This window comes from Carex rostrata, chromosome 18, assembly GCF_964058835.1.
Source record: "Carex rostrata chromosome 18, lpCarRost1.2, whole genome shotgun sequence".
Taxonomy (NCBI): domain Eukaryota; kingdom Viridiplantae; phylum Streptophyta; class Magnoliopsida; order Poales; family Cyperaceae; genus Carex; species Carex rostrata.
Genome location: NC_135935.1, coordinates 6,557,937 through 6,581,782, shown reverse-complemented (window position 1 = coordinate 6,581,782; position 23,846 = coordinate 6,557,937). Strand labels below are relative to the sequence as shown.

The window sequence follows — 23,846 nt, the reverse complement described above, 5'->3', positions numbered from 1 at the left end:
TTAACATTAATATTATATAATATTTGCTTCATTCAACATAGAATGTAACTAAAAAGGTGTATGCATGATGTATGCATGCACGCATGTCATGTGTGTGTGTTATAATTAACTAATTAAACTACAAATTTTCTACTGTGAAAAAATAACCAAATTAAAGGAGCATGTATAGAAACATGATCCATGCAGAAACAAATGAACACAATGTACGTAATGAAGTTGGTAAGAGTTTGTATTTAGTTTACCAAATGAGCGTAAGCTATAGAAACATTCTTCACTTGACAATATTTCAGAGCAATATTCAGTTTTCTGAGAAATGAAATCTCTTCTCTCCATTACCATATCTCTCCTATCCTCTATTCTGATCATCTTATCCCTTCTCTCTCTTCCATGCCAGGGAAAAGATACCCTAACCATAGGTGAATCCCTTCGAGATGGAGACACACTTGTATCGAAGGGTGACATCTTTGAACTTGGGTTTTTCACCCCTGAGAAGTCAAATCGTCGATACATCGGTGTATGGTACCGCAATTTCTCGAGGAAATTAGAAACAATCTTATGGGTTGCGAACCGGGAGAAACCGGTGACAAATCCATCGGGTGGTGCACTAACCCTCGCAAGTGATGGGAACTTGATCATCACGGATACAGGAACCGACGTACTATGGTCGACCAACATGTCATCTCCAATTTCAACCAATCAATCTAGAATAGTACAACTGCTAGCCAATGGAAATTTAGCGTTGAACAACTCTGACGACGGGACGACTGTTTGGCAGAGCTTTGACTATCCTAGTGACACGTATATACCGGGTATGAGAGTAGGACTGGACCTACAAACCGGCGTGAACCAGGTCTTCACATCTTGGACAAGTAAGACTGATCCTGCACCGGGGAACTTCACTATGGGCATTGACCCCACACGGTCGACTCAGCTATTTGTCTGGGATGGTGGACGCCCGAGGTGGCGGTCAGGGAGGTGGAATGGTCAGGTGTGCTGATTAAACTTTTGCTTATTTCAAATGTTTTTGTTGCTTATCACAGAGCTGAATTTTCTTCATTGGTTCTCTTTTTTGCTAATTACAATAACTGATCAATTTCTCAGAAGTGAGTTGTGTTTTATACTTTTATTCCGATTGTATGTTATTTTTTATTTTTTCGTTTAATTAGTTTAGTAGCTGAAAGGATAGCTTTGCTGCATAATTTTAATAGGGAGAGAAATTCTCTATAGTAAAAGTAAAAAGCTTTTTACATCTATACCTAAAATCTTGGTTGTTTTCTGCTTAAATTTGCAAGATATTTATTGGAATTGAGAAGATGGTACCAACATACATGTACAATTTCAAGCTGAGTAACTATGACCTGGAGAAGAAGATGTACTATTACACTGGCTTCAACCTCTCCCACAGGTATCTGATCTCTTGGGACGGCATCGATGAACATTTGATCTGGTCTGAAACGAGCGGATCGTGGACCCGGTTTTTCGCAGAACCAACAACCCCGTGTGAGCTCTACAACCTATGCGGCAACTATGCCACGTGCACCGAAATTGATGGTAAATCCGGTCTTGAGCCCCTGTGCAATTGCCTCAAGGGTCATATTCCAGCAAAAGAAACTGAGTGGAGTAATGGTAATAGGAGTTCTGGCTGTGTCAGACGGGTGCCTTTCAAATGTGAGACGGGAGGTATGAGATTAACACAGATTCCCCCAAGCAATTGATTGTCTTTATAACATACTAACCCAATATAATTGAATTATTTCATAATTTTATTCTCATTTATGATAAACAACATAATTATTTGGTAGTGCAGAATTGCTTGAATTGATCTAAAGTATTTCAAATTTCACATGCCTATTACTAAAAAAATGTTTCAAACTGAAAGCCTCATGTGCCAGTAGCCCAATAATTTTGAAATTTAAATTATGCAACACATGGAACTAAACTGATATTCAACAACCAGGCAAAAATGGAACAGCAGATGGGTTTTGGAAGATTCAGAGAGTAAAGCTGCCAGACTTGTCAGAAGTGGATACTGACGTGATGGATGAGGCCGGTTGCCATGCCTTGTGCCTAAAGAACTGCTCATGTAAGGCGTACTCTTATGTAAGTGGTATTGGGTGCCTGGTTTGGGGAGTGCATTTGGTAGACATGCATATATTCACAGGTGGTGAGGGAAATGATATGTATCTCCGGCTTGCTGGCATCGAACTCGGTAAGTAATTCTGCAACACGTTACCAGCATCTACATATTTGTTTACAATATTTCATATCTACACATGTCAATTTTCATAGCTACTATTTCTATCTTTTGTAGTATCACTGAATCAAGCAAACAAAATATATAATTATAATTGGCTGCTATGCTATGGTTGTAACAACCATTAACAAAATATATAATCAATATGAAACTCCATTACGAAATGTGAATCCTCTGAAAAGTTCTTCTGACATCAAGTAGAGGATAATTTCTTTTACAGGAAAGAGCAAAAAGATACCAGTGGTAATAATAATTGTTGTTATTCTATCAAGCTTAGCACTACTTGCTTGCTTCTACTTCTTTTGGAGATGCAACAAAAGGAAACGAGGTGAATTTATTCGAAATATTATATTTTACCTTCATCTATTGCAAATTTTTAGTTTTGCAATTCTGTGATCATTACCCTCCTAAGTTATGAATTCAGATGCATTTTCCATTTAACTAATAAACTAAATGTCGCCATTTAAAAAAACTTATTTTTTTTCCATAATTTCTTTTCATTAATGTTGAATAATATTGTTGTCAGAAATAATGAGAACTCAAAATAATTCATTTAATTAGGTTTCATGAGGCAGAGAAAAGAGAGAGGAGAGGGATCAAGTGGTGCAAAGAGAAGAAAAGATGTGGGGTCAGAAATGTCAGGAGTGATAAAAATTACAGATGAGGGGCAATTACTAAGAGAGTTGCCTCTTTTTAGTTTTGATTGCATCATTTCCGCCACCGACAACTTCTCGTTCCGTAATCTTCTAGGAGAAGGTGGATTTGGTCCTGTTTACAAGGTTTGTTTTAAATTTTAATGTTTAATTTCACATGCATAAATAAGAAAGTACAATTATATTTGTATGGTGGATTTGCAAATAAAAGATGATTCTGATTTGATGTAGGGTGTTCTACCTGAAGGGCAAGAAGTGGCAGTAAAGAGGTTATCAACAAGTTCTGGTCAGGGTTTAGAGGAATTTAAAAATGAAGTGATTCTGATTGCAAAATTGCAGCACAGAAACCTTGTGAGACTCTTGGGATGCTGTCTCCAAGATGAAGAGAAGGTTCTTATCTACGAGTTCATGCTTAACAGAAGCTTGGATGCTTTCCTTTTTGGTAATTCCTTCTTCTTAAAACCGTTTTTCAAATTTAAAACCTATATTTCTGTTTACCAAGTGTTGTTACCTTGTGTACAAGTTACAGTTATGCATATAATTAATTAAACAAATAATACATTCTGAAGTTCCAACCTCTCCAAAGTATAAATGATAAAAGTTCTTCTATGTTGGGTTTACAAGAACTACCAACCTTCTTCGGCCCAATAAAGCCCATCATGAAATGGGCTTATTTTAATGCCCTCGGAGCTGTCTCTCCCACGACAGAAATGAAAACGGTTCTGGTTCTCTTGGCATTTTTTTTTTTATCCGGGTCGGAGCTTCCTTCATAAATAAAAATAACAGGGTGCGTTCTCTCTGAAATTTACACCACGCCGTGTTTATGTAGTGCGCACAAGATGCTTGATAAAATGTCTGAGTCAAAGTTCTATTGGTCTATTCGGGAAATAACGTTCTAAGTATTTTGATACCAGCAATTTCAAAAAAATCGGTACCAGAAAACTAAATGTAAATTACCAATTTTTGTTAAATTCCCCATAAAGATGCAAATGTTGCCAAAAAAAAAAAAAAAACGGAAGAGGCATCTAAATTGAGAAAGATGATGAAATTGCAAATGTTCTCTCCAACTAGAAGCTTTTATCTCTAAGCTGAGGTGGCATTATAAGAATACAAATTGCATTATAAGCACGCAAATCCAAGCCTTTATTGCTCTGATTGTTCCAAAAATACTGCTGAATGCATATAGTACACATATCCAATATGGATATGCATATTGCAGGTGGTGCATATCAGATACTCTAGCCGGCTTATCTAATTAATCTATATTTTTTACTTGACTGTTACGGTAAAAATATTACCCGGGTGTGGATATGGGTACAGGTTGCTAGGCCAGAATAGATCAGCAGCCCTAATCCTCTCAATTGGTGAAGCAAAGAGGTAACATTCATCACTTGATGTCAGTTCCAACTTGCTCTTACAAGAAGCAATGTGGGACTAAATAGTTTGCTAATTTAGAACAAGACTTGAGATCAACAACCATTTAAATATTAACACAGAATTCAAAATTATAATTTTTGTCCAGTAACTTGAGAAAACATGTTTTTCTTATACATTAATTATTGTTCGAATCCTCGTGTTCACCAAAACTGAATGTTGATACTGATGCTTATTGGCCACTTCTAATTATTGGTCTTTTTGTGAATGAAAATGTCATTAATAGAAGTAATCATATGAAAATTTTAAAAATGTAAATTTTCTACCCAAGGAAGCTATGAAAGATGTATATATAGAAATATATCTTATCTGGAGATTTAGCATTTTGCGAATCATTATATCCGTGCCGTACCATATAAGACTGGTATCCATCCATGCATGTCGGTATCCGTGCAGTATAGATGACAGCCTAATATGCATCAAGACCCTAGAAAAGAACAAAAATTTCCATCTTTGTTGCATAGGAAGTTGGATGTATGAAATGAAGTTAAAGGAGCTTCAGATCGAGTCCACTAGAAATGAGCATCGGCTTGGTAAGTGAGAGGCCTGGCAGGTAAATGTTTGTTAGGTACCAATGACGCTATTGCATTTCATAATGTGACAATTACAAATAATGCCTCTGAAATTTTCAAAGCCCTTGAAAATAGTGATCCTTGACGTCTCTGATAAAGAACGTCAGACCGTCAGTAATGCTAAGAGCTGGTAGTAGCAAGTGTACCAGTATGGTTGTAATTCGAAGATGGAAAAATTTGGATACTTCCAGAAATGGCCAACAATGTCTTAATCTAGATGCACCTCCATCAGAGTACCTATTCCTATCAAACAAAATATCCAAAAGTCACCTTGAGCATTCTATCAGTTCTTTAGTTTTTGTTTACATGAAGCCTGGTAAATACATTACAATGATAAGTGGTAAGTGATAGGTGGTGCAAAAGCCTTATAATAATATTAAGTTAAGTCGTCTTTCCATTTTGGCAGATGACAAAAAGAAAAGGCTACTAGATTGGAGAACAAGGTACAAGATAATAGAAGGGATTGCTAGAGGTCTCCTCTATCTACACAGAGATTCAAGGTTAAGGGTTATTCATAGGGATCTCAAAGTTAGCAACATATTATTGGATGAAGAAATGAATCCCAAAATTTCAGACTTCGGGCTTGCACGAATTTTTGGAAAAGATGACAATGAATTAAATAATACAAAGAGGGTTGTCGGCACATAGTAAGGACCTCTTGCACTCACTAACATTTTTTTCTTTTGGATTTGTACAGAATAGTTCAAATGTTTGGAAATCAGAAATCCCTTTGTGTTTTCTCTTTTCTATGGTTTCTGTTGATGCAGGGTTTCTGTGGGTCCATCCAAGTTTAAGGCTATGGTTTATATAGAATTCTTTTTTTTACCCTAAAACTGCACTTGATTCTCTAATACAAATCAGTCACATACATACCGCCACAATTATTTTGTCCTTAATATTTAAAAGATGTTGTACGTCGGTTAAACCACTGCAAATTGCAATCAGTAATCAGTAATCATGATAATGTTTGTACGAATATAGTAATCTGTTTTTAGTCCAAGTACAAATGTTAATATAATCAATTTCTTGCATTTTGAAAAAAAAAAAAAAAAGTGTTGTTATCAGAACATTACTCTCATGAATGGTTCTTGCGCATATGTGATGTGTGAGGATTCAAATCAGCTGAAACCCGAGATCATCAACAGTAACTCTAAAATCCCTGAAATCCCGAATCCAACCGTTGAACTGTTTCGAGATGCGTGCACAGAAAACCAGCTGTTCCGAGATACGTGCACAGAAAAAGTTGAACGGCTGGATTCGGGATTTCAGGAATTTCAGGGATACTGTTCATGGATCTCGGATTTCAGCTGATTTGAATCCGATGTGTGATGTACTATGGCAATGAAAGTTATTGACCATGCTTATATCTAGACATTAAAATAATAGTTAATTAATTGCAGTGGGTATATGGCTCCTGAATATGCAATGCAAGGTATTTTTTCGGTCAAATCAGATGTTTATAGCTTTGGTGTACTCCTTTTGGAGATCATTAGTGGCAAGAAGATTAGTACCTACTACAACCATGAGTTTTCTCTCTTTCTCCTAGGCTATGTAAGTCAATAAACATACTGTAATTTTCCCTATGCTCCTATCAATTGTTTTGCATTTTATTGCCAATACAACCTATCCTACTTTTAAGTACAACTAAATTCGGAGCATTTGGATTTTTATTCTGATGTTTTCACTGATTATAAACAATTTAAAATTAACAATAGTCACAATATTTTTACCTTTTGGAAGGCATGGAAGCTCTGGCACGAAAACAACCTAATTGAGCTGGTGGAACCAGCAATACGGGAGTCCTGCTCCCTCGGAGAGGTCGTGATATGTGTCACTGTAGCATTACTCTGTGTGCAAGACTATGTAAATGACCGGCCAACCATGTCGTCAGTTCTTATAATGCTAGAGAGTGGGATCACTTCGAGCTTGTCACCTAAGCAACCGAGTTTTTCAGCTGTCAGAGGACCCACCAATACTGACTCGTCGAAATCTGAACTCGCAAATGCCTCTATTACTGTTTTCACTGGACGGTAGTTAATTTGGCCAGCCATATTAGCATTGTCAAATCAGTACAAAATAACTTATCTGGTACAGTTATATTTTGATAAGAGTTGAAATGATGTTTAATACCTGTCACCAGTGAGCTGTTGCTTGTGCTGCTTGTACCATATTGCTTGCATAAATGATTGTGTTAATTCTGATCAAATTCTGGCATGTATAGGAATAAATTTTTGTCATGTTGAATAGGATTTCTTGTAGTAATTACAGAAGTACTGACACACCGTTTGAAAAATGCTACACCAATATACCAAATGGCACAAAGGTCTTCTGGACTGATGCACCTTCTGACTTACTGGTAGCTACTGTCTTCTACTACACCCCCAAAGTCGGTGCTTTGATTATTTTTCTCCAATTACATGGGCTTGTCAAATTTTTCCGAATGTTGTGCTCTATTTGTGTTTGTTTTTCATTATTTTTCTCTACCCTTAAAAACTTACAAATTAATTTGGAGAATTCTGAACTGATTGTCTGTGTTAATCCAGTGATTTAAAAACTCATGACGAGACTCGATACATCATATCATGCATGACACATCACAACATACGTGTTGGTCATGTAGCGTGATTTGCGGATCACATGCTGTGATAACATACGAACTGGTCTAATCACAACACTACACGACAAGTGATCAAATATAATTACAGGTGGTAAAAACTTTATGTCACATATATCTCAAACAACAATTAAAATTTCCGACTGTAAATTTATTTTAGAATTGTTTACAATTTTTCACATGTATATTTTTTTCTGTTTGTTTTCTTCCTTGAGCAAACTTAAAATTATATAAAAATAAATAAAATGTGATCAAGTAATCAAATGTGACCAAATATTAATTGACTAATGTGATCAACGTGACCAATAACATCATATATTGGTCATGATATTACTAAAGTGTCATGACCGTTCCATATGTTGTGACTATATTTTTGCAATTTTGATCACAACACGACGTGTAAAATTGACTTAATTGTCGTGATTCAAATTATAATATGACTAGTTACGAACTTATGATATAGCACGGTGCGACACAAAATTACATTCTGATATGCAAGGGCGGAGCTAACCTCTGAATGAACCTCAATTCTTGATGAAATCTGCCGAGTTTTTAATTTTTAAAAATCAAACAAAAGGGAGACGAGAAGAAGGGTCTGACAATGAAACTACAATGAGTCAAACTTTTATGTGTAAATTTCACCAGATATCACTAAATTTTGTCTTTTTTCACGAATTAGTCACTAAAGTTTGATTTGTTTCTTTATAGCCATTGAATTTTTTTCATTTGTTCCAATTAAGATACTATGTTATTTTTGTCTATCCAAAATACTAACAAATATGAAGTGACATGGAGATAGATGAGCATATTCTAGTAGTATTTTGGATGGATAAATTAACAAAGTGATTTGGTTGAGACAAATGAAAAGTTCAATAACTATAGATGAACAAAACAAATATGAATGATCAATTCGTGACAAAGACCACAATTTAGTGACCTTCGATGATATTTACCCAACTTTATACATTATATTATTTTATGATATTAAACTATTAAAACATGACTTGAAATTCAAAAGAAAGATGACTATGATATACTTCAAGGTAAAATTTAAAAATTCAATGAATATTAATTTATCTTAATTTCATTTTGTAAAAATTTTGAGTCTCTGGTTTGATTCGACCTATTCTTACTAACTCTCTTGATTCCGCTTCCATGAAAAAATAATAATAATATTTTAATAATAAAAAAAAAATTGTTCACTCCTGATGAAAATTCTCTACACCTATGCTGATATGTGTTAAGCTGATTTCAATATTCACCCGCATACATAATACTGTCGGTGTACCGTCGCTAATAAAAAAAAACACTTTTATGTTGGTATACCCTCGCAGATAGTCACTTTTTATCCTTACGGATACTATCCCATTTTTGCAACGATGATTTTTCAGGTCTCAACCAGTGCATTTCTAGTTTTGGAGGCCTTATTCTCTCTTACATTTTTTTTTTTGTTTTGGGAGGTTTTTGTGAACGTTTTAGTTTTATGACAATAACAAACAACAGTAACAATTGACAACTGCGACAAGATTAGGATAAATATTTTGACAGAGTAAATTTTTATTCATACAGTGCGCGAGTTATATATATAGTGTTATTTTGACTCTATTATTCGTGTAATGATGTGTGAATTAAACATTGCTTTGGCAAAATCTTTACCCGTTTAAAAGTGCTATGATAATGTTGTTATTGTTGTTTAATTATTCAAATTTTTAATAATTTTGAATGATGTTGCTCGAATTTAAAAAAAAAAAAAAACCATCATCAAGTCATCAAGTCATCAAAAATTCCGAAATTAACTTGATTAAAATCTCTTTTACAAAAACCATCACCACCGAAGATGATCGTCGGTATTGAATTTCAACCCATTTTGAAGTATTCTTCCTTGTTAGAATGCCACAGAAAATCCCAAAAAAAAAAAACCGGATATCAAACTCGGTTTGAAGAATTAAAAACCAGATATCAAATTCAGTTTGAAAGTATTAAAAACCGGACTTCATGTGTCTGGTGATAAAAAACATGAAAAAGGTAAAAGTACTCTGGTTCTCTGTGGCAGATAAAAGCATGAAAAGCATGTGGCTTTCTTCACTGACTAGGTGTCTTATATAATGCTATGTACAATATAAACTGGTGGGTCCTGTATGTCAAGAACTCTCTACACCATATTGTGATCTGCATTAGCCATAAAGAATTTTGTTTATAGATAGGAGTGACAGTGACTCAAGGAATATCTACAAAGATTGAAGTTCAGTTTTAAAAAGAAAAATGAAAACCGGACTTAAAGTTTGGTTTAAAAAAGAAAAAAGAAACTGAGTTCGGTTTGAGAAATAAAAAAAAAAACCGATTTTGTGTAAAATTGTATAGCACTTCATATCAAATATTATATTCGGTTTTCAAAATCTCATATCGAGTGTGATGTTCGGTACGTGGTGATGGTTTTTCTAAAAAAAAAAAAATTATAATCAAGTTGGTTTCAAAAAATTTAATGATTTGATGATGGTTTTTAAAAAAAAAAAAAAAAAATCATGTTTCTGGCTGTAAACACTTTCTTTTTCCCAATAAAACTTTATATTTCAAGTCCAACACGGGGGAATCTGTCATCATAAGGTGTGATTACGTTGTCAAGTGAAGACTTCAAAACTGTTTAATATATATTTCAATGTACTCAATTTTCTCGTGCTAAAAAAAAAAAAAAAATAAAATAAAATTCTCGTGCTTGCTTTGCAGCCTCCTTCGAGTCCTTTCATTCTGTGGCGCATGTTTGTGTAGCTTATTGTGTTTAGTTATTTGCTCTTCATAATTTTTATTCTTAAAACTTCATAATTTTGATACAATATATGCCTTATAGAAATGAATTATTTCCAAAATTATGTACATATTATACATGAATTTTAGATCTTGTTGTTAAATTTGCGAATTTAAAAGTTTATCAGTTAAGAAGGTAGAAGATAGATTAATTTGGAGATGGTCTAAAGATGATAACTTTACAGTGCACTCTTTTTATAAATGGCTTGAATACGGAAGTATTCCTAATAAGGAATATGATACAATTTGGAAGTCCCATATCCCTCTTAAGATTAAAATTTTCTTATGATTGGTAAGAAGAGATAAAATTCTTACTAAGATGAATTTGTCGGTAAAAAGGTGGCCAAGTGATACCACTTACGTTTTTTGTACTGAAATTAAGAGTACATATCATTTGTTTATACACTGTTCTTATATTAAATTAATTTGGAATTGGGTTGCATCTTTTAATAATTTTACTTTTGAATGTGACTCATTAGATGAATTGTGGTTGTTAGATGCAGTCACGGGTGTACAAAAATACTGTCGACCCATCCGATCCGTCTGACCCGTCCAACCCGACTCGTATTTTACCGGGTTGAGATATTACTGGGTCGGGTACAGGTTGGATTTTGACAAACCCGTTACTCTGGATTGGGTCATGGATTTGCTCTTAATAACCCGTTTATACCCGGACCCGGTCTCAAACCTATGTGAAGGAATAATTCATTCGGTCTAACCCGCTACATGAAATAAATCACAGAAGATCTCTATTGAAAGGATGAGTGCTGTGTTTAGGCTTTAATAAAAATCACAGAAGATCTCTGTTGAAAGGATGACCCGCTACATGAATTTGAATTGTTATGTTTTTTTATTTCATGAATTTTATATGCGATGCTTTTTTTTTAGGATTTTACATTCTGGATATGTTTTTTTTTGTTATGGATGTTATATGCTAAATTATTTCTATTTTATTTATGTTTGTCACTTTTATTTGTACCTAGTTTTAATAAAAATAGTAAAAAGATATATAATAGATTTTTGATCAAAATTATAACCCGTTTAACCCGTCTAACCAGCATAACCTGTATATAAAAATATAGATGGGTTGGGTTGGGTTATGGGTGGGTCAAGTAAAGAATTTTTTTAACCCGGTGTAATCGGGTTGGATTCAAATTTTAATAAAATATCATTGACCCGCCCGTTGTACACCCCTAGATGCAGTAATACTCTTAAAAGATAGACTATTAGTAGAAATGTTAAGGGGGGCTATTTTATGAACTATTTGGTTGGAAATGAATATGATATGTTTTAATGACTCAACTCCTTTACCAATTAAGATCATTGGAAATAAAATAATTTCTTTGGCCACTTGGTGTCAATGTAGATCAGATAATTCACTTCTTAAATTAAGTCTAATGCTTCCCTCTGATGTTAAGGACCTACCAGACTTAATAATGGAGGAAGAGAACAGCAGTCCGGATACAGCACAGGTAGTAGACCTGCTGCTGTCATGGGCAGAAAGGATTCTAGCGAGGAAATAACTATACAGGGTTCTGGAGCTAGCAGCCCCCAAAATCAAATATTTGGAGAAGAACAGGTTGAAGAAGATCAAGTTAATTGGGAGGAATTAGCTTGATTGTTTAGTACATTTTATATTGCTAGTTTTGAGTTGGTGTAGATTTTTTGTTGGTTGTTAGAAACTATATTTGATTAGTTACTTGTTTGATCTTTTGTTTTTAGTATTAGATACTGATATGAATTTGTGTATTTAAAATACTTGTCAGACTCTGTGTTTGGTGTTGGTATCTATTTTAGGTACTATATCAGGCATGTTGTTTTTAATATGAAATCGGTAGATATCTCCACTATTTTTCAATAAAAAAGAAGGTAGAACCATAGTGACAATGAATTATTCGGGTTCAGTTCGGCGAGATCAAAAATTCGTGATTCGGGTATAATTCGGGTATAATTCGGGAATGATTTGGAATTATCCGGATCATAAATCTCAGTCCTGCAAGGAAGCAAAAAAAATAATTGTTCTTGGAAAAATTCAGGAAAAATTCGTGAATAATTCGGAAAATTCGGAAAAAGTTCGTAAAATTCGAGAATTATTCGGGTTTAATTTGGTCAAAGTTTGGTCAACCGAATAATTCGGTGTTCGGTTCGGCATCACCCCAAAAAAGAATTAAACGGATATAAATCGAATATAATTCGGATATCTTGTCACTATGGGTAGAACTGCATATAAAGTTACAAACAGTTTCTTAGGCCAGTGCCACATGACAACCGAGTCAACCTAATTTGGTCAAAGTTCGCAAGAGATACGACGCTAACACGCTATTCCATTCCATTCAAGGAACCTGGAATTTCGGTATGCAACTTGATAAAAAAGTAAGAAAATATTTTTCTATTGCCGACTCAGCAAAAATTTATTGAAAATTATTAACGGTAGATAGTGGTGTATTATCCAACTGTATCCGATTCCGTATCCGAAAATTTAATATGGATATCCGATATTCAAATATTCGTGTGAATACGGATACATATATGGTTTTGAATTTTAATTATCCGTATCCGAATAGTAGATATATATTATATAATTTAATATGTATTATGAAAAAAATTATGTTATTAACTATTATAAAAAACAGATATCCGTATCCATATTCATATCTGTTTAATATCTGATTCGTATCCGTATCCGAAAAATAAAAAAGGATACAGTTTTACCACTATCCGATCCGTTTGCAGAACGCTATCCTCTGCGGAGTATTCTTTGCGGAGCTGTGCAGAGGTTTTAATCTGATCCGTTCGTTTTGATCGGACGAACCAAATCATATCTCAAAATTTAGGCCCCCTCTGATCTGGTTCATCCGATCAAAACGAACGAACTAGATTAAAAGCTCCGCACAGCTCTGCAGAGAATACTGCACAGAGAATACTCTACCATCCGTTTGCACCCCTAACGGTACATCATTCGGTCGCTGTCAACTTCACAAAAAAATGTATTTACTGATACTGACACAGTGTTTGTTAAGTCCTTCTAGAATCTAGAGATGGTAAGTAAGACTAGTTGATCTGAACTTCTGAAGCATTGTTTTCAATCATTAATGTATCTTTTATGGGGAAAAAGGAAAGATAATAAAGTATGATTTTTGACAGTATTATGATGTGTCAAAAAAATATAGTTAAGTCGTTTAAAGTTTTGTGCGCAATGGCTGATTGAGATGACGCCACACAGAAAGTAAGCAGTGACCGCAACAAAGTACCTAAACAATAAAAAAATAACCATATCTTCTGCATTAACTCAAAAGAGTATTTTTGAATTTAATATAAATCAAAGATTTAAATAGCATTTATCGCATCATAGCAGATTAATTAAAAAAACAGTGTTATGTTTAAATAGTGCCGCTATAGCGCTAATAGCGTCATAGATTTTACGGTCTGAAAATACTATAGCGCGCTATTTAGAATCTTGATGTAAATTAGTCACATTGAATTTTCTTTTAAATTTTAATTTAAATGATTGAAAATCCAAAAAATATATAAAAAATATGAAAAATTCTATTTTTTTTTAAATAAGTAAATAACATTGCAAAAAAAATTTTAGAAAAATCATTGAACATCTTACATTACCTTGAAATTTCAAATTACAGACATTCATTAAAATAAATTAGAAAAAAAATAAAAACCAATACTATCAGTATCACTAAACTTATACTAAAAGAGAAACATGAATAATTTATGCATACCAAAAATTCAAATTACAAACATTCATTAAAATAAATTAGAGAATAAAAACCAGTAGTATCAGTGAAATTATATTAAAAGATAAACCTGAATATTCTATGCGTACCAAAAAAAACTGAATACTATATTTTTCATACCGTGACATGATGTGACCACGTGACATGATGCGAAGTGGTTGGTTTGTGTGACATATAATTTTCGTTCGAATGTGATCACACCATGCGACACGGTGACGTGACATGATACAACGCTAGTAACAAATTTCTTTCTCTGTACACATGCAACATATATGGTGATGCATGACGACACATAAGATAATGCCACGTCATGCAGCTAACATAGGCATGACAGCATGATGACCTCATCTCTGTGAAATAGCTTTCCCCACCAGATTTATCATACATCCAAATCAGCGGGGCTGCGGGGCCCAACAGAACAGCACAAAACTTCTCATTAAATAATCTTCAAAGAAAATATAATTCCATACATCCGTATGATAGTATTGTTCATTTATAACCTTTTAAGATAATAAATTATTTGGAGGTTGTCTAGACAGCAAAGTGCCAAAGTAGTCACCATAAATGATGTATGGTTATTATTAATCTAATTTTTGGTAGATGTGGCATAATTGGGAGAAGATCTCTGAGGAAAAACAAATATATGTTATAACTTATAAATAAGAAGTGCAAAGATAAGGTCAGATGTGGAGTCAGACTTTCAAGTTATGGAGGTTAAACGTGAATAAAAGTCAATCATATAAAATTTTTATGTTGCGTATGAGGATCAATTTTATACTAACCATAGCATTTTACTCCAAACTATATAAAAACTCATATATATTATCAGGGTTCTAAATAGCTAGCTATAGCTATGCAATAGCTACGCTATGGTTTTTTTGAACCTCAAAAACTATAACGTTATTAACTGTTTTTCTTTTTTAATGATTCTAAATAGCTAGCTATAGTTGCACTATAGCTGTGCTATAGCTTTTTCGGATCTTAAAAGCTGTAGTGCTATAATCGCTATTTAGAACCTTGATAATTATAAAAAAAAATTAAAAATAAATGGGGCCAGTTGACCCCCATTCACTTAACTTCAATCCGCCACTGAATAAGGCGGTTCATTGTGAAGATTAAATAAGCAGAGGAACATAGAGGAAAAGAGAAAAATCTATGAAAGTTATTTATAGACTGATTAGAAGATGAATATAATTTGTAGTTTTGTATACACTTACAAGAAAATATATTTTTAAAATAATTTAAAACTTGTGGAAATTATATTTGTAAATACTTTTATTATTCATATACAAGCAGTACAATTATATAGAACAAAAATCAAATTAAATAGTGAACTAATTGATTTAAAGACAAATTTAAACACATTTCCCAATGGTTGCTATTTTTAAATTTTAACTTCAATTGTTGAATTACATCATATATAGTAACACAATTTGTGAAAGTTCCAAGTGCATAAATTATCTGTGATATTAAGAGTGGGGTTATGGTAATACGCATATTACATATCGACCTGTGTTATATATTTATATTTTTATTATTAAGAGTTCAAACAGTTAATCCAAAGTGTTAAACGTGATCTCCATTGAAAATGTACTAGAAGATTGAATTTTATATTTTTTAATAATTTTTTTTACTATTTTTATAGTTAGAAAATCACTACTTGTGGATTATCCAAAAATTTTAAATCAAGTTATTGTTTACCTATCTAAAACATAGTAAAAAAAATTAGAAAAATATAAATTTCAGTCTCCGAATACATTATTATATAGATGAGGTTGACTATTCTACTTCTATAAGCATACGAGAGCATATGCTTATAACTCGTTTTTACGTTTTCAATGTCCAAATGGTCGATTTGAAGCACTCAACATGTTCTCCATATTAATGTGTTTGGAGACCAAATTTTATATTTAAAAAAAAAATTACTATATTTTCATAATTTTTGAAAACAGGGTTTTTCATTTTTTTTTTAATTAATTTTTTTAATATTTTTTTTGACTATTATGATAAAATAGTAAAAAATTTCAAAAAATATAAAATTTGGTCTCCAAGCACATATTAATATGGAGAACATGTTAAGCACTTCAGATCGACCATTTGGGCATTAGAAACACAAAAACGAGTTATAAGTATATGCCCACATATACTTATAGAAGTATAATAGCCAACCTCTTATATAGATATCATGTTTAATATTTTAAATTGAATGTTGAAATTTTAAATTATAAATATAAATTTATAATACAGATTGATTCTTAATTAATATGCATATATTACGATAACCTCACTAATGATATTTATTAGCAAAGCATATTTTGAAGCTCTGTAATGGTACATTTGCAAAGTTACAATACGGATACAAAATCATTTCAAGGTAGCCACGTGGGTGCCATGTGGGTGTTAAAGAAAATCGCCACACAACTGCTATTGGCTTATTGTGTTGTTGCATGCGTCTTTATTACACGTAAAGGTTTAAATAGCATTTATCGTATTATAACATAATGATTTGAAAATCATAGTTATGCTAAAATGGAGCCGTTATAATGCGAAATAGCGCGCTATAGCATTGATGGCGTTATAATTTTTATGGTCCGAAAATGCTATAGCGCGCTATTTAGAACCTTGCCTATGATTATCGTTACCATAGTGAATTATCCAGATTAGATTTGAAAGATCACAATTTTATTATATATAAATAGTAAGAATTGTTGAGAATTAGTCTTTGCTGTAGTATCAAAGACAATACTTTTCTGTGTGAAAGGTCACATATTTGAAATATGAAAGAGAATTATATGTAGATATTAAATAGGTGGATGACTTGACTTCCAATTTTTACTTCAAACAAACAGAAAAAATTGTTCGTATTTAGTTATGTGTAATGATAAATTATCTTTGTAAATAACAAATTTAAAAACATTCGAGTTAATACACGATAAAAAAGTTTTCAAGTTAATTATGTGATCGACTTTCAAAAATTTTATTCAAAAAACTGTTCTTTTTAATCTTTAATCATGTTCCATTTCTAAAATATTATGGATTCCATTCATTCAAAATTTAATAAAAATGCAATAGTCACTTGAAATCTTGTAGGTGATTTGCCGCCAAAACTAATGTTTGATGGCAGAAACATAGAATTTACAACAATGAAAGGATTTTTGATGATTCATTTTTAATACAATTACAGAATAAATTGTATAATGTATAGATCCCTTTTGAAAAAAATGGGGAATTTCAGATATCCTAAAAAATCTTGAAATTACATATTCCTCCTATAAAGTTCATAATATCATATTTACCCCTCTAAATTAAAAAAAATACTAATTTATCTAATTTATTGTCTTGGCTATTATAACTCATTTTAAGTTTATAATGTACCAATTTATCCTTTATTAAAAAAATAAAATATGTATTATGTTTAAGATAAATGTTCAGTTTTGTATTTAGCCAGTTACGAAGATAAATATGTCATTTTCTTATTTTTGATGTGCATCTCAAGTAGAGAAATCAACAATTTGTACTTGGAACCTATCAATTAGAAGATTGAATATTTTTCTCACATAGAATATATAACATAGACTATATATTTTATTTTTTTAATAAAGGGTAAAATGGTATTATATAAATTAAAAATTAGTATTAATAGAAAAGACAATAAATTAGGTAAATTTATGAGTATTTGATATTTATATGGGAAAATATGATATTATGAATTTTGTAGAGATAAGTACGTAATTTCAGGGTCAATTTCATTACAGGTTACTAAATTTTGTCATTTGTCACGAAATGACAATTGAAATTTGATTTGTTCCTATGTAGCCACTGTTTTTTAGTTTGTTCCAATCAAATTACATTATAACTTTTTCGTCTAGAATATTAACAAAATATATGCTCATTCATTCCAAAAAACTAACGGACTAAGCTCATACATCATATTATTTTATTAATTTTTTGAATGAAAATAAAACAAAAAAAATTCAGTGATTACAGAAGATAAATTAAACATGAGTAAATAATTTGTGATAAATGATAGAATTGGAATTTTTTTTATAAACCATAATTAAAAAAAAAGGATTTTTATTGAACCAACATGATGATTATTTTTTTTTTACAAAAATCATAAGAATTGAAATGTCATTTCAGTCCCAATTTTTTTTTTTTTTTTTGGGATCGAAATGATAATTTAGTCCCAGGCATTTTCACAATTTTTAAATGTATTTTTTTCTCGAAACCTGTGAAAACAACTGAGATCGAAATGACAATTCAATTTCAAAAAAAAAAAAAAACCGATATGGCATCAGGGGTGACATTCTACTGGCACACAAATCTGTAGGTTGAGGCATTGGCTATGAAAGAGGCAATCCAATTGATTCAAAATTTGAATTTAATTAATTGTATTTTTCTCACTGATAGCCAGCAACTATCTCAAATATGCAGCTCAACCAACCAACCCTCCCCTAAATTCCGAAGCCAATTTACTTTGACTGACTATTTAGCAAAGGGAAACGAATCTGCTGAAATTCTCAAGTGTGAACAGTGTTTCTGAAATCCCTGCTTTTCCAAATCCAGCCATTAAACTGTTTCGAGATGCGTGCACAGAAAATCCAGTTATTTTGAGATGGGAGCATTAAAAAATTGAACGAATGGATTTAGAATTTCAGAAATTTCAAAAATACTGTTCACAAATCAGGATTGCAGCAGATTTCAATTCTTAGCAAAGATGGGAAGGTTGGAGCAGTGGGACCAATTAGGCTTCACTTTTCCTCTTTACAGAGAGCTACATTAGAAAAAAAAAAAAGCATAGATAGGCTTTTTACTTTCATACAAAATCGCCTAAATAGGCATGGAATTGGATGTGACCCTGTAATCTTTTGTTATGTATACAAGCCTACGGGTATTTCTCCGCCAAAAAAAAAAAAAAAAAAAAAAATCAAATTGGTTTGGTAAAATTTATTTTCTTATTTATGATTTCTAAAAAAATTCATAGAATTGAGTGACACCCGGTGGAAATTTTTCAAGATTATTTTAGGAGGTATACATGAAATTTTCCCTTGAAATAACTTGGGATGATGAGACAAGCGACTATGTCACCAAAACGTCGAGCAGTCTATTATTTTATTTTATTTTATTTTTGGGCTTTGACCTTTTCAAAGGAAACAAATGCCCTACTTGGCGTATTTTCATTATAAATATTTTTTGTACGGTTTTTAACAATTGATTTATTAAATAAGGAATGGTAATGATAAGATTGACAATTCATAGTTTATTTCACAATTCTTTCTATAATTAAAAAAAGGAAATAAAAAATTGGCACATTGTTTAGTTACATGAGATGAAGTAGAAGATTTTTTTAGAAAATAAAAGGTTTGAAAAGAGATATTATAATTTTTTTCACTATCCTTTTGTTTAGTTGATATTGCTTCTTTCCATTACATTCCAATCAAAAGTTAAAAAACAAATAAATTTTGATAATTTATAAGAGGTTAGAGATTTGGTCTTGTGTTATCTATTTTCTAAAGAGCTCGTCCAAAAAAAAAAAAGTTAGACAAATTCTGAACGAATCTAAATCTTCCAAAAAAGGAAAAATAATAATAAATGCAAGTATTTTGCATTTATTAATTTAAAAAAATACAATGTATTTTGACCGTTTGATTTTAAACAAAATCAATCCGGCTGTTTGATTTTAACACATAAGCCTTTTAATATTAGTGCGGATCTAGTCCGCACGAATTTTAAAACAGATCAGATGGTCCAAATGCATTAACTCAAAAGATCCCTTTTAAACAAAATCAATCCGGTCGTCTGATTTTAGCAGAAAAGCTCTGTAATATAAGTGCAGATATAGTCCGCACGAATTTTAAAGCAAATTGGATGGTCCAGATGCATTAACTCAAAAGATTCCCTTTTAAACAAAATCAATCCGGTCATCTGATTTTAACGCAAAAGCTTTTTAATATTAGTGCAGATCTAGTCCGCACGAATTTTAAAGCAGATCGGATGGTCCAGATGCAAAAGATTCCCTTTTGAGTTGCAGATGATACAAATTCGGGGCGAGGTGACGCTTTAAAAGATAAATTCAGCTTCTAGAAAAACGAAGAATAAAAAAAGAAAGAAAATTGGTCCTTTTCCATTCTATAAATAGCCCCGAGCAAATCCAAGTGAAAGACAACTGGACCAATCATAATTTCTCCTTTACTCATCTGGTGGCATCTCTTGCTTTTCTATTAGCTCGGAAAGAAAGATCCAGTAATGGCGGCCAAGGTCTACATAGTGTAAGAATTCACCATTCCCATCTCTTCTCCACTATACATACTTCTTTTCGATTCCTACTTTCCTAGTGTGATTAATTTATGTTATATTAGAAAAATCTAATAGTTGTTCTAGTTCGAAAATAGAAAGGAAAGGAAAGGAAAGGAAGAAAATCTAATTCTAGTTAGATTTCTTTTTTGAACTAAGGAAAAGTACCAATCTCTTTTGTGATTTCTCTCGGTTGTGCTTGTTTGTCGAGATCATTTTAGTTCTTGATTAAGAAGATCGAGGGAAGATCGCATATTTTCTCAAAACCTTTAATTTGTAGAAAACAATTGTTTTTATTATTAACCACTGTAGCAGGCTTGATTTCAATTTCAACAAGGAAGGGTTATATTGTCCGAATACCCCTTAAGAATTTATTTTTTTTATTTATGCAATTTGCCAGCTACTTCTGAAAGAGTTTCATCTAAAGTCATCCTGTGATTGCAACCACAAATTTAGTTCTTTCCGGTTTATGATAAAAAAAACTTCTGCAAAATTTTCAGAGGTGTGAAAACAAAATAGATGTGTTTTGAAGGTTATATATGAAATTAACTTCTCACACTTGAGTCAACGCCTTTCTGCTCTTAGATATGTGTACTGCCAGTACCCTAGTTTCTTGTTTCTTAATCTTACCATACAAATGCAAATGGAAGCTTAGAATCGCCCAGATATATGCTCTATGATATGATAATCACAAAAGAGAAGGTAAAGAAGATAATAGTTATGGTCATGTTTGGTTGTGGGGTAAAGTTAATCCGGATTAAATTTCTTACTCCGAGTTAAGATAGATTAAAATAATCATGTTTGGTTGGAGTTTGATTGGAGTTTGGTAAAGTGAACTCATGAAGAGAAAGAAAATAATAATATGGTATTACTCTAACTGCGGGACTCATAGGTGGAGTAAGTTACTCTACCTAGAAAGATGAAGTAACTTAATCTGGATTAACTCAAATGTTACTCCACCTTACTCTTTCAAATTTACTTCTCGTTTGATTCCTTAAAAGTGGAGTAGAGGATTTATTCCACCACTTACTCCACAACCAAACGTGACCTATTGGAATTAATTATATGCAGTCATCTTCAATTGCAAAATTGATAAAAGGCTGATGAATTTGGATATTCCATTTCTGGTGGGGGTACTAAAAGTGCAAAAGTATTTTGTCTGAATTGCTAAAATCAATTGCTCAACATAAATGAGGACTACTACACCATACCTAACTACTGGTTCATTATTGATCACAATCATCTGTTTAGCTGGTTGGGTGCCAAAAGCTGTACATCTCTATCATAGTAAACTGTACTTTAATTCATATCTGTTGATTTTCCTTTAGGTATTATTCCATGTACGGACATGTAGCGAAGCTAGCACAAGAAATACAAAAAGGAGCTTCTTCGGTTGAAGGAGTCGAGGCCAAGCTGTTCCAGGTATAGGTTATCAGATTGTCTGGTACCAAACAAAAATGGCACGGGACTAATTGACTGAGACCAATACAACTTTTTTTGGGTATTTCTGCAAAGGACAAATTTGAAACCAGAAATACCCAAAAAAAATTAAATATTGAAGTAAACATATATGACACAAGAATAACATGTAAGAACAGCATAATATTATATTGGCCAAACAGCAGGAAAAACCAGAAATGCGTGAACAAAATTAAAATGTGAAGTTCACAAAAGATCTTCTGTTCTGGAAAAACAGGTGCCAGAAACACTACCAGCTGAGGTTCTGGGGAAGATGGGGGCTCCTCCGAAAACTGAGGTGCCAACCATCACCCCGAGCGAGCTGACGGAGGCAGATGGCATCATTTTTGGTTTCCCAACAAGGTTTGGCATGATGGCTGCTCAGATGAAGGCATTCTTTGATTCCACTGGTGGGCTCTGGCGTGGTCAGGAATTGGCCGGCAAGCCTGCTGGTATCTTTTACAGTACTGGATCCCAAGGCGGAGGCCAAGAGACCACCCCGTATGTTTATAAATATATATATTATTTTCTTTTTGGTGTTTATTTTGATTAATTTCATACTTATAGTACTAGTAAACGGGCATAGAAGATACACCTTATCTGCCTGTCCCCTTCTGGTCTTACATTGGACTTGGGAGTATTTAGTCCTGCAAAATTTTAATTCAGCCTTCTACTGGTAGAGTGGTCAATTCCAATTCATAAGCAGTTGTATCCAAGCTTATCAAAACGTCAATAATAGGTGGTCTCTATTTGGTGAAAGTATTAACGCGTGGTCCTGAACTTTGAAAGTCAAGATTAGGCTGGAAACTGCTCAGGTCTATTTGATCCAGTCTTTATTCCTTGGTGCAAAGCATCAAATGTATGCTAAAAAACATTATGTGATACTTCATAAGTAAATTGGATACTGATAAATTATTCTATTTTAACGACTTTGCACATTTTGCAGTCTGACAGCAATTACTCAGCTTACACATCACGGGATGATCTTTGTACCAGTAGGCTACACATTTGGTGCTGGCATGTTTGAAATGGAGCAGATCAAAGGAGGCTCCCCTTATGGTGCGGGTACCTTTGCCGGAGATGGGTCCCGCCAACCTTCAGAGCTGGAATTAGGCCAAGCCTTCCACCAGGGAAAGTATTTCGCTGGAATTGCCAAAAAGCTCAAGGGCTCTGCTTGAAGTTTGTACATCTACATTTTGAGGGCTTCATTAAAAATATGAATAGACAAAAAATGCCATGAATAAAACGTACATTATTCTTATTTGATTTGTTCGGGATATGAAATTTAGAAATTAATTTGAATAGTGTTGTCTACTTAAACATAATATGAATAGACAAAAAATGCCATGAATAAAATGTAGCATAGCTTTCGCTATAGCGACGCTATTCGCTATAGCTTTTTTTGTAGGCTTCCCGCTATGACGCGATAAACGCTATTTAGAACCTTGTGCTTTATTGATGTAATAAGATTTTGTAGGTATGATTTGATGTTACCTGCTGTTTGGTGCCTCTCTCCACATAATTGTTTTGATTTCTAATAGAAATCGGTGAATACCCTCATTTAAAAAAATAATAATAAAAAATAATTAAGAAACTAAGGGTGGAAACCAACTCTTTAAAGCCCAAATTCTATATATCTTTGATACGTACGGATGTAGGTATAAAATTGTGAATGAAATTTTAGTATATATTTCAAATTAACTGCATGCATAATTTGGTACGCAACTTTAACTTTCGGATGAATATATCTTTATTAAATTTGGTAACTTTTGATACAAAAATATGATATTCAACGCAAATAGTGATCTGATGTAACATTTTATTTTTTTATAAAAAGGCTATGTACTTTCTCTATGCCAGTAATAATTTCATGTTCTTTTTTGAATGATTATTTATTTTCGTTCACAGACTGAACTACAATTTTTTTTTCTAGAAGCGAAGGATAACTTAACCGATGATGAAAACTCCTTACAGTAAATAATTAAATTAACCATATTAATTTGCCAATTTAAACAA

The 23,846-nt window shown here is 32.7% G+C and overlaps 2 protein-coding genes across 2 annotated transcripts; both read left to right on the top strand.

The window, feature by feature from the left end:
* The first annotated feature begins 272 nt into the window (after positions 1–272).
* Positions 273–7,040, top strand: LOC144569701 (G-type lectin S-receptor-like serine/threonine-protein kinase B120). Its single transcript, XM_078320153.1, has 9 exons — positions 273–988; positions 1,293–1,680; positions 1,958–2,209; positions 2,475–2,582; positions 2,816–3,033; positions 3,139–3,349; positions 5,320–5,560; positions 6,314–6,464; positions 6,654–7,040. The coding sequence occupies exons 1-9, from the start codon at positions 314–316 to the stop codon at positions 6,945–6,947; spliced, it is 2,538 nt and encodes an 845-aa protein (XP_078176279.1). The 5' UTR covers positions 273–313; the 3' UTR covers positions 6,948–7,040.
* A 13,133-nt stretch (positions 7,041–20,173) lies between these two features.
* On the top strand, positions 20,174–23,132 carry LOC144569335 (putative NAD(P)H dehydrogenase (quinone) FQR1-like 1). The gene is made up of 4 exons (XM_078319630.1): positions 20,174–20,347; positions 21,701–21,794; positions 22,069–22,331; positions 22,777–23,132. The coding sequence occupies exons 1-4, from the start codon at positions 20,325–20,327 to the stop codon at positions 23,006–23,008; spliced, it is 612 nt and encodes a 203-aa protein (XP_078175756.1). The 5' UTR covers positions 20,174–20,324; the 3' UTR covers positions 23,009–23,132.
* The last annotated feature ends 714 nt before the right edge of the window (positions 23,133–23,846 follow it).

What these genes read in the sequence shown, in the direction of transcription:
- LOC144569335 (XM_078319630.1), top strand. Translation starts at nt 20,325, where the DNA reads ATGGCGGCCAAGGTCTACATAGT. An exon ending in TCGAGGCCAAGCTGTTCCAG is followed by an intron (nt 21,795 to 22,068) that starts GTATAGGTTATC and finishes CTGGAAAAACAG; the next exon opens with GTGCCAGAAACACTACCAGC. An exon ending in GGAGGCCAAGAGACCACCCC is followed by an intron (nt 22,332 to 22,776) that starts GTATGTTTATAA and finishes CACATTTTGCAG; the next exon opens with TCTGACAGCAATTACTCAGC.
- LOC144569701 (XM_078320153.1), top strand. Translation starts at nt 314, where the DNA reads ATGAAATCTCTTCTCTCCATTACCATATCTCTCCTATCCTCTATTCTG. An exon ending in CTTGGATGCTTTCCTTTTTG is followed by an intron (nt 3,350 to 5,319) that starts GTAATTCCTTCT and finishes CCATTTTGGCAG; the next exon opens with ATGACAAAAAGAAAAGGCTA. An exon ending in AAGAGGGTTGTCGGCACATA is followed by an intron (nt 5,561 to 6,313) that starts GTAAGGACCTCT and finishes AATTAATTGCAG; the next exon opens with TGGGTATATGGCTCCTGAAT.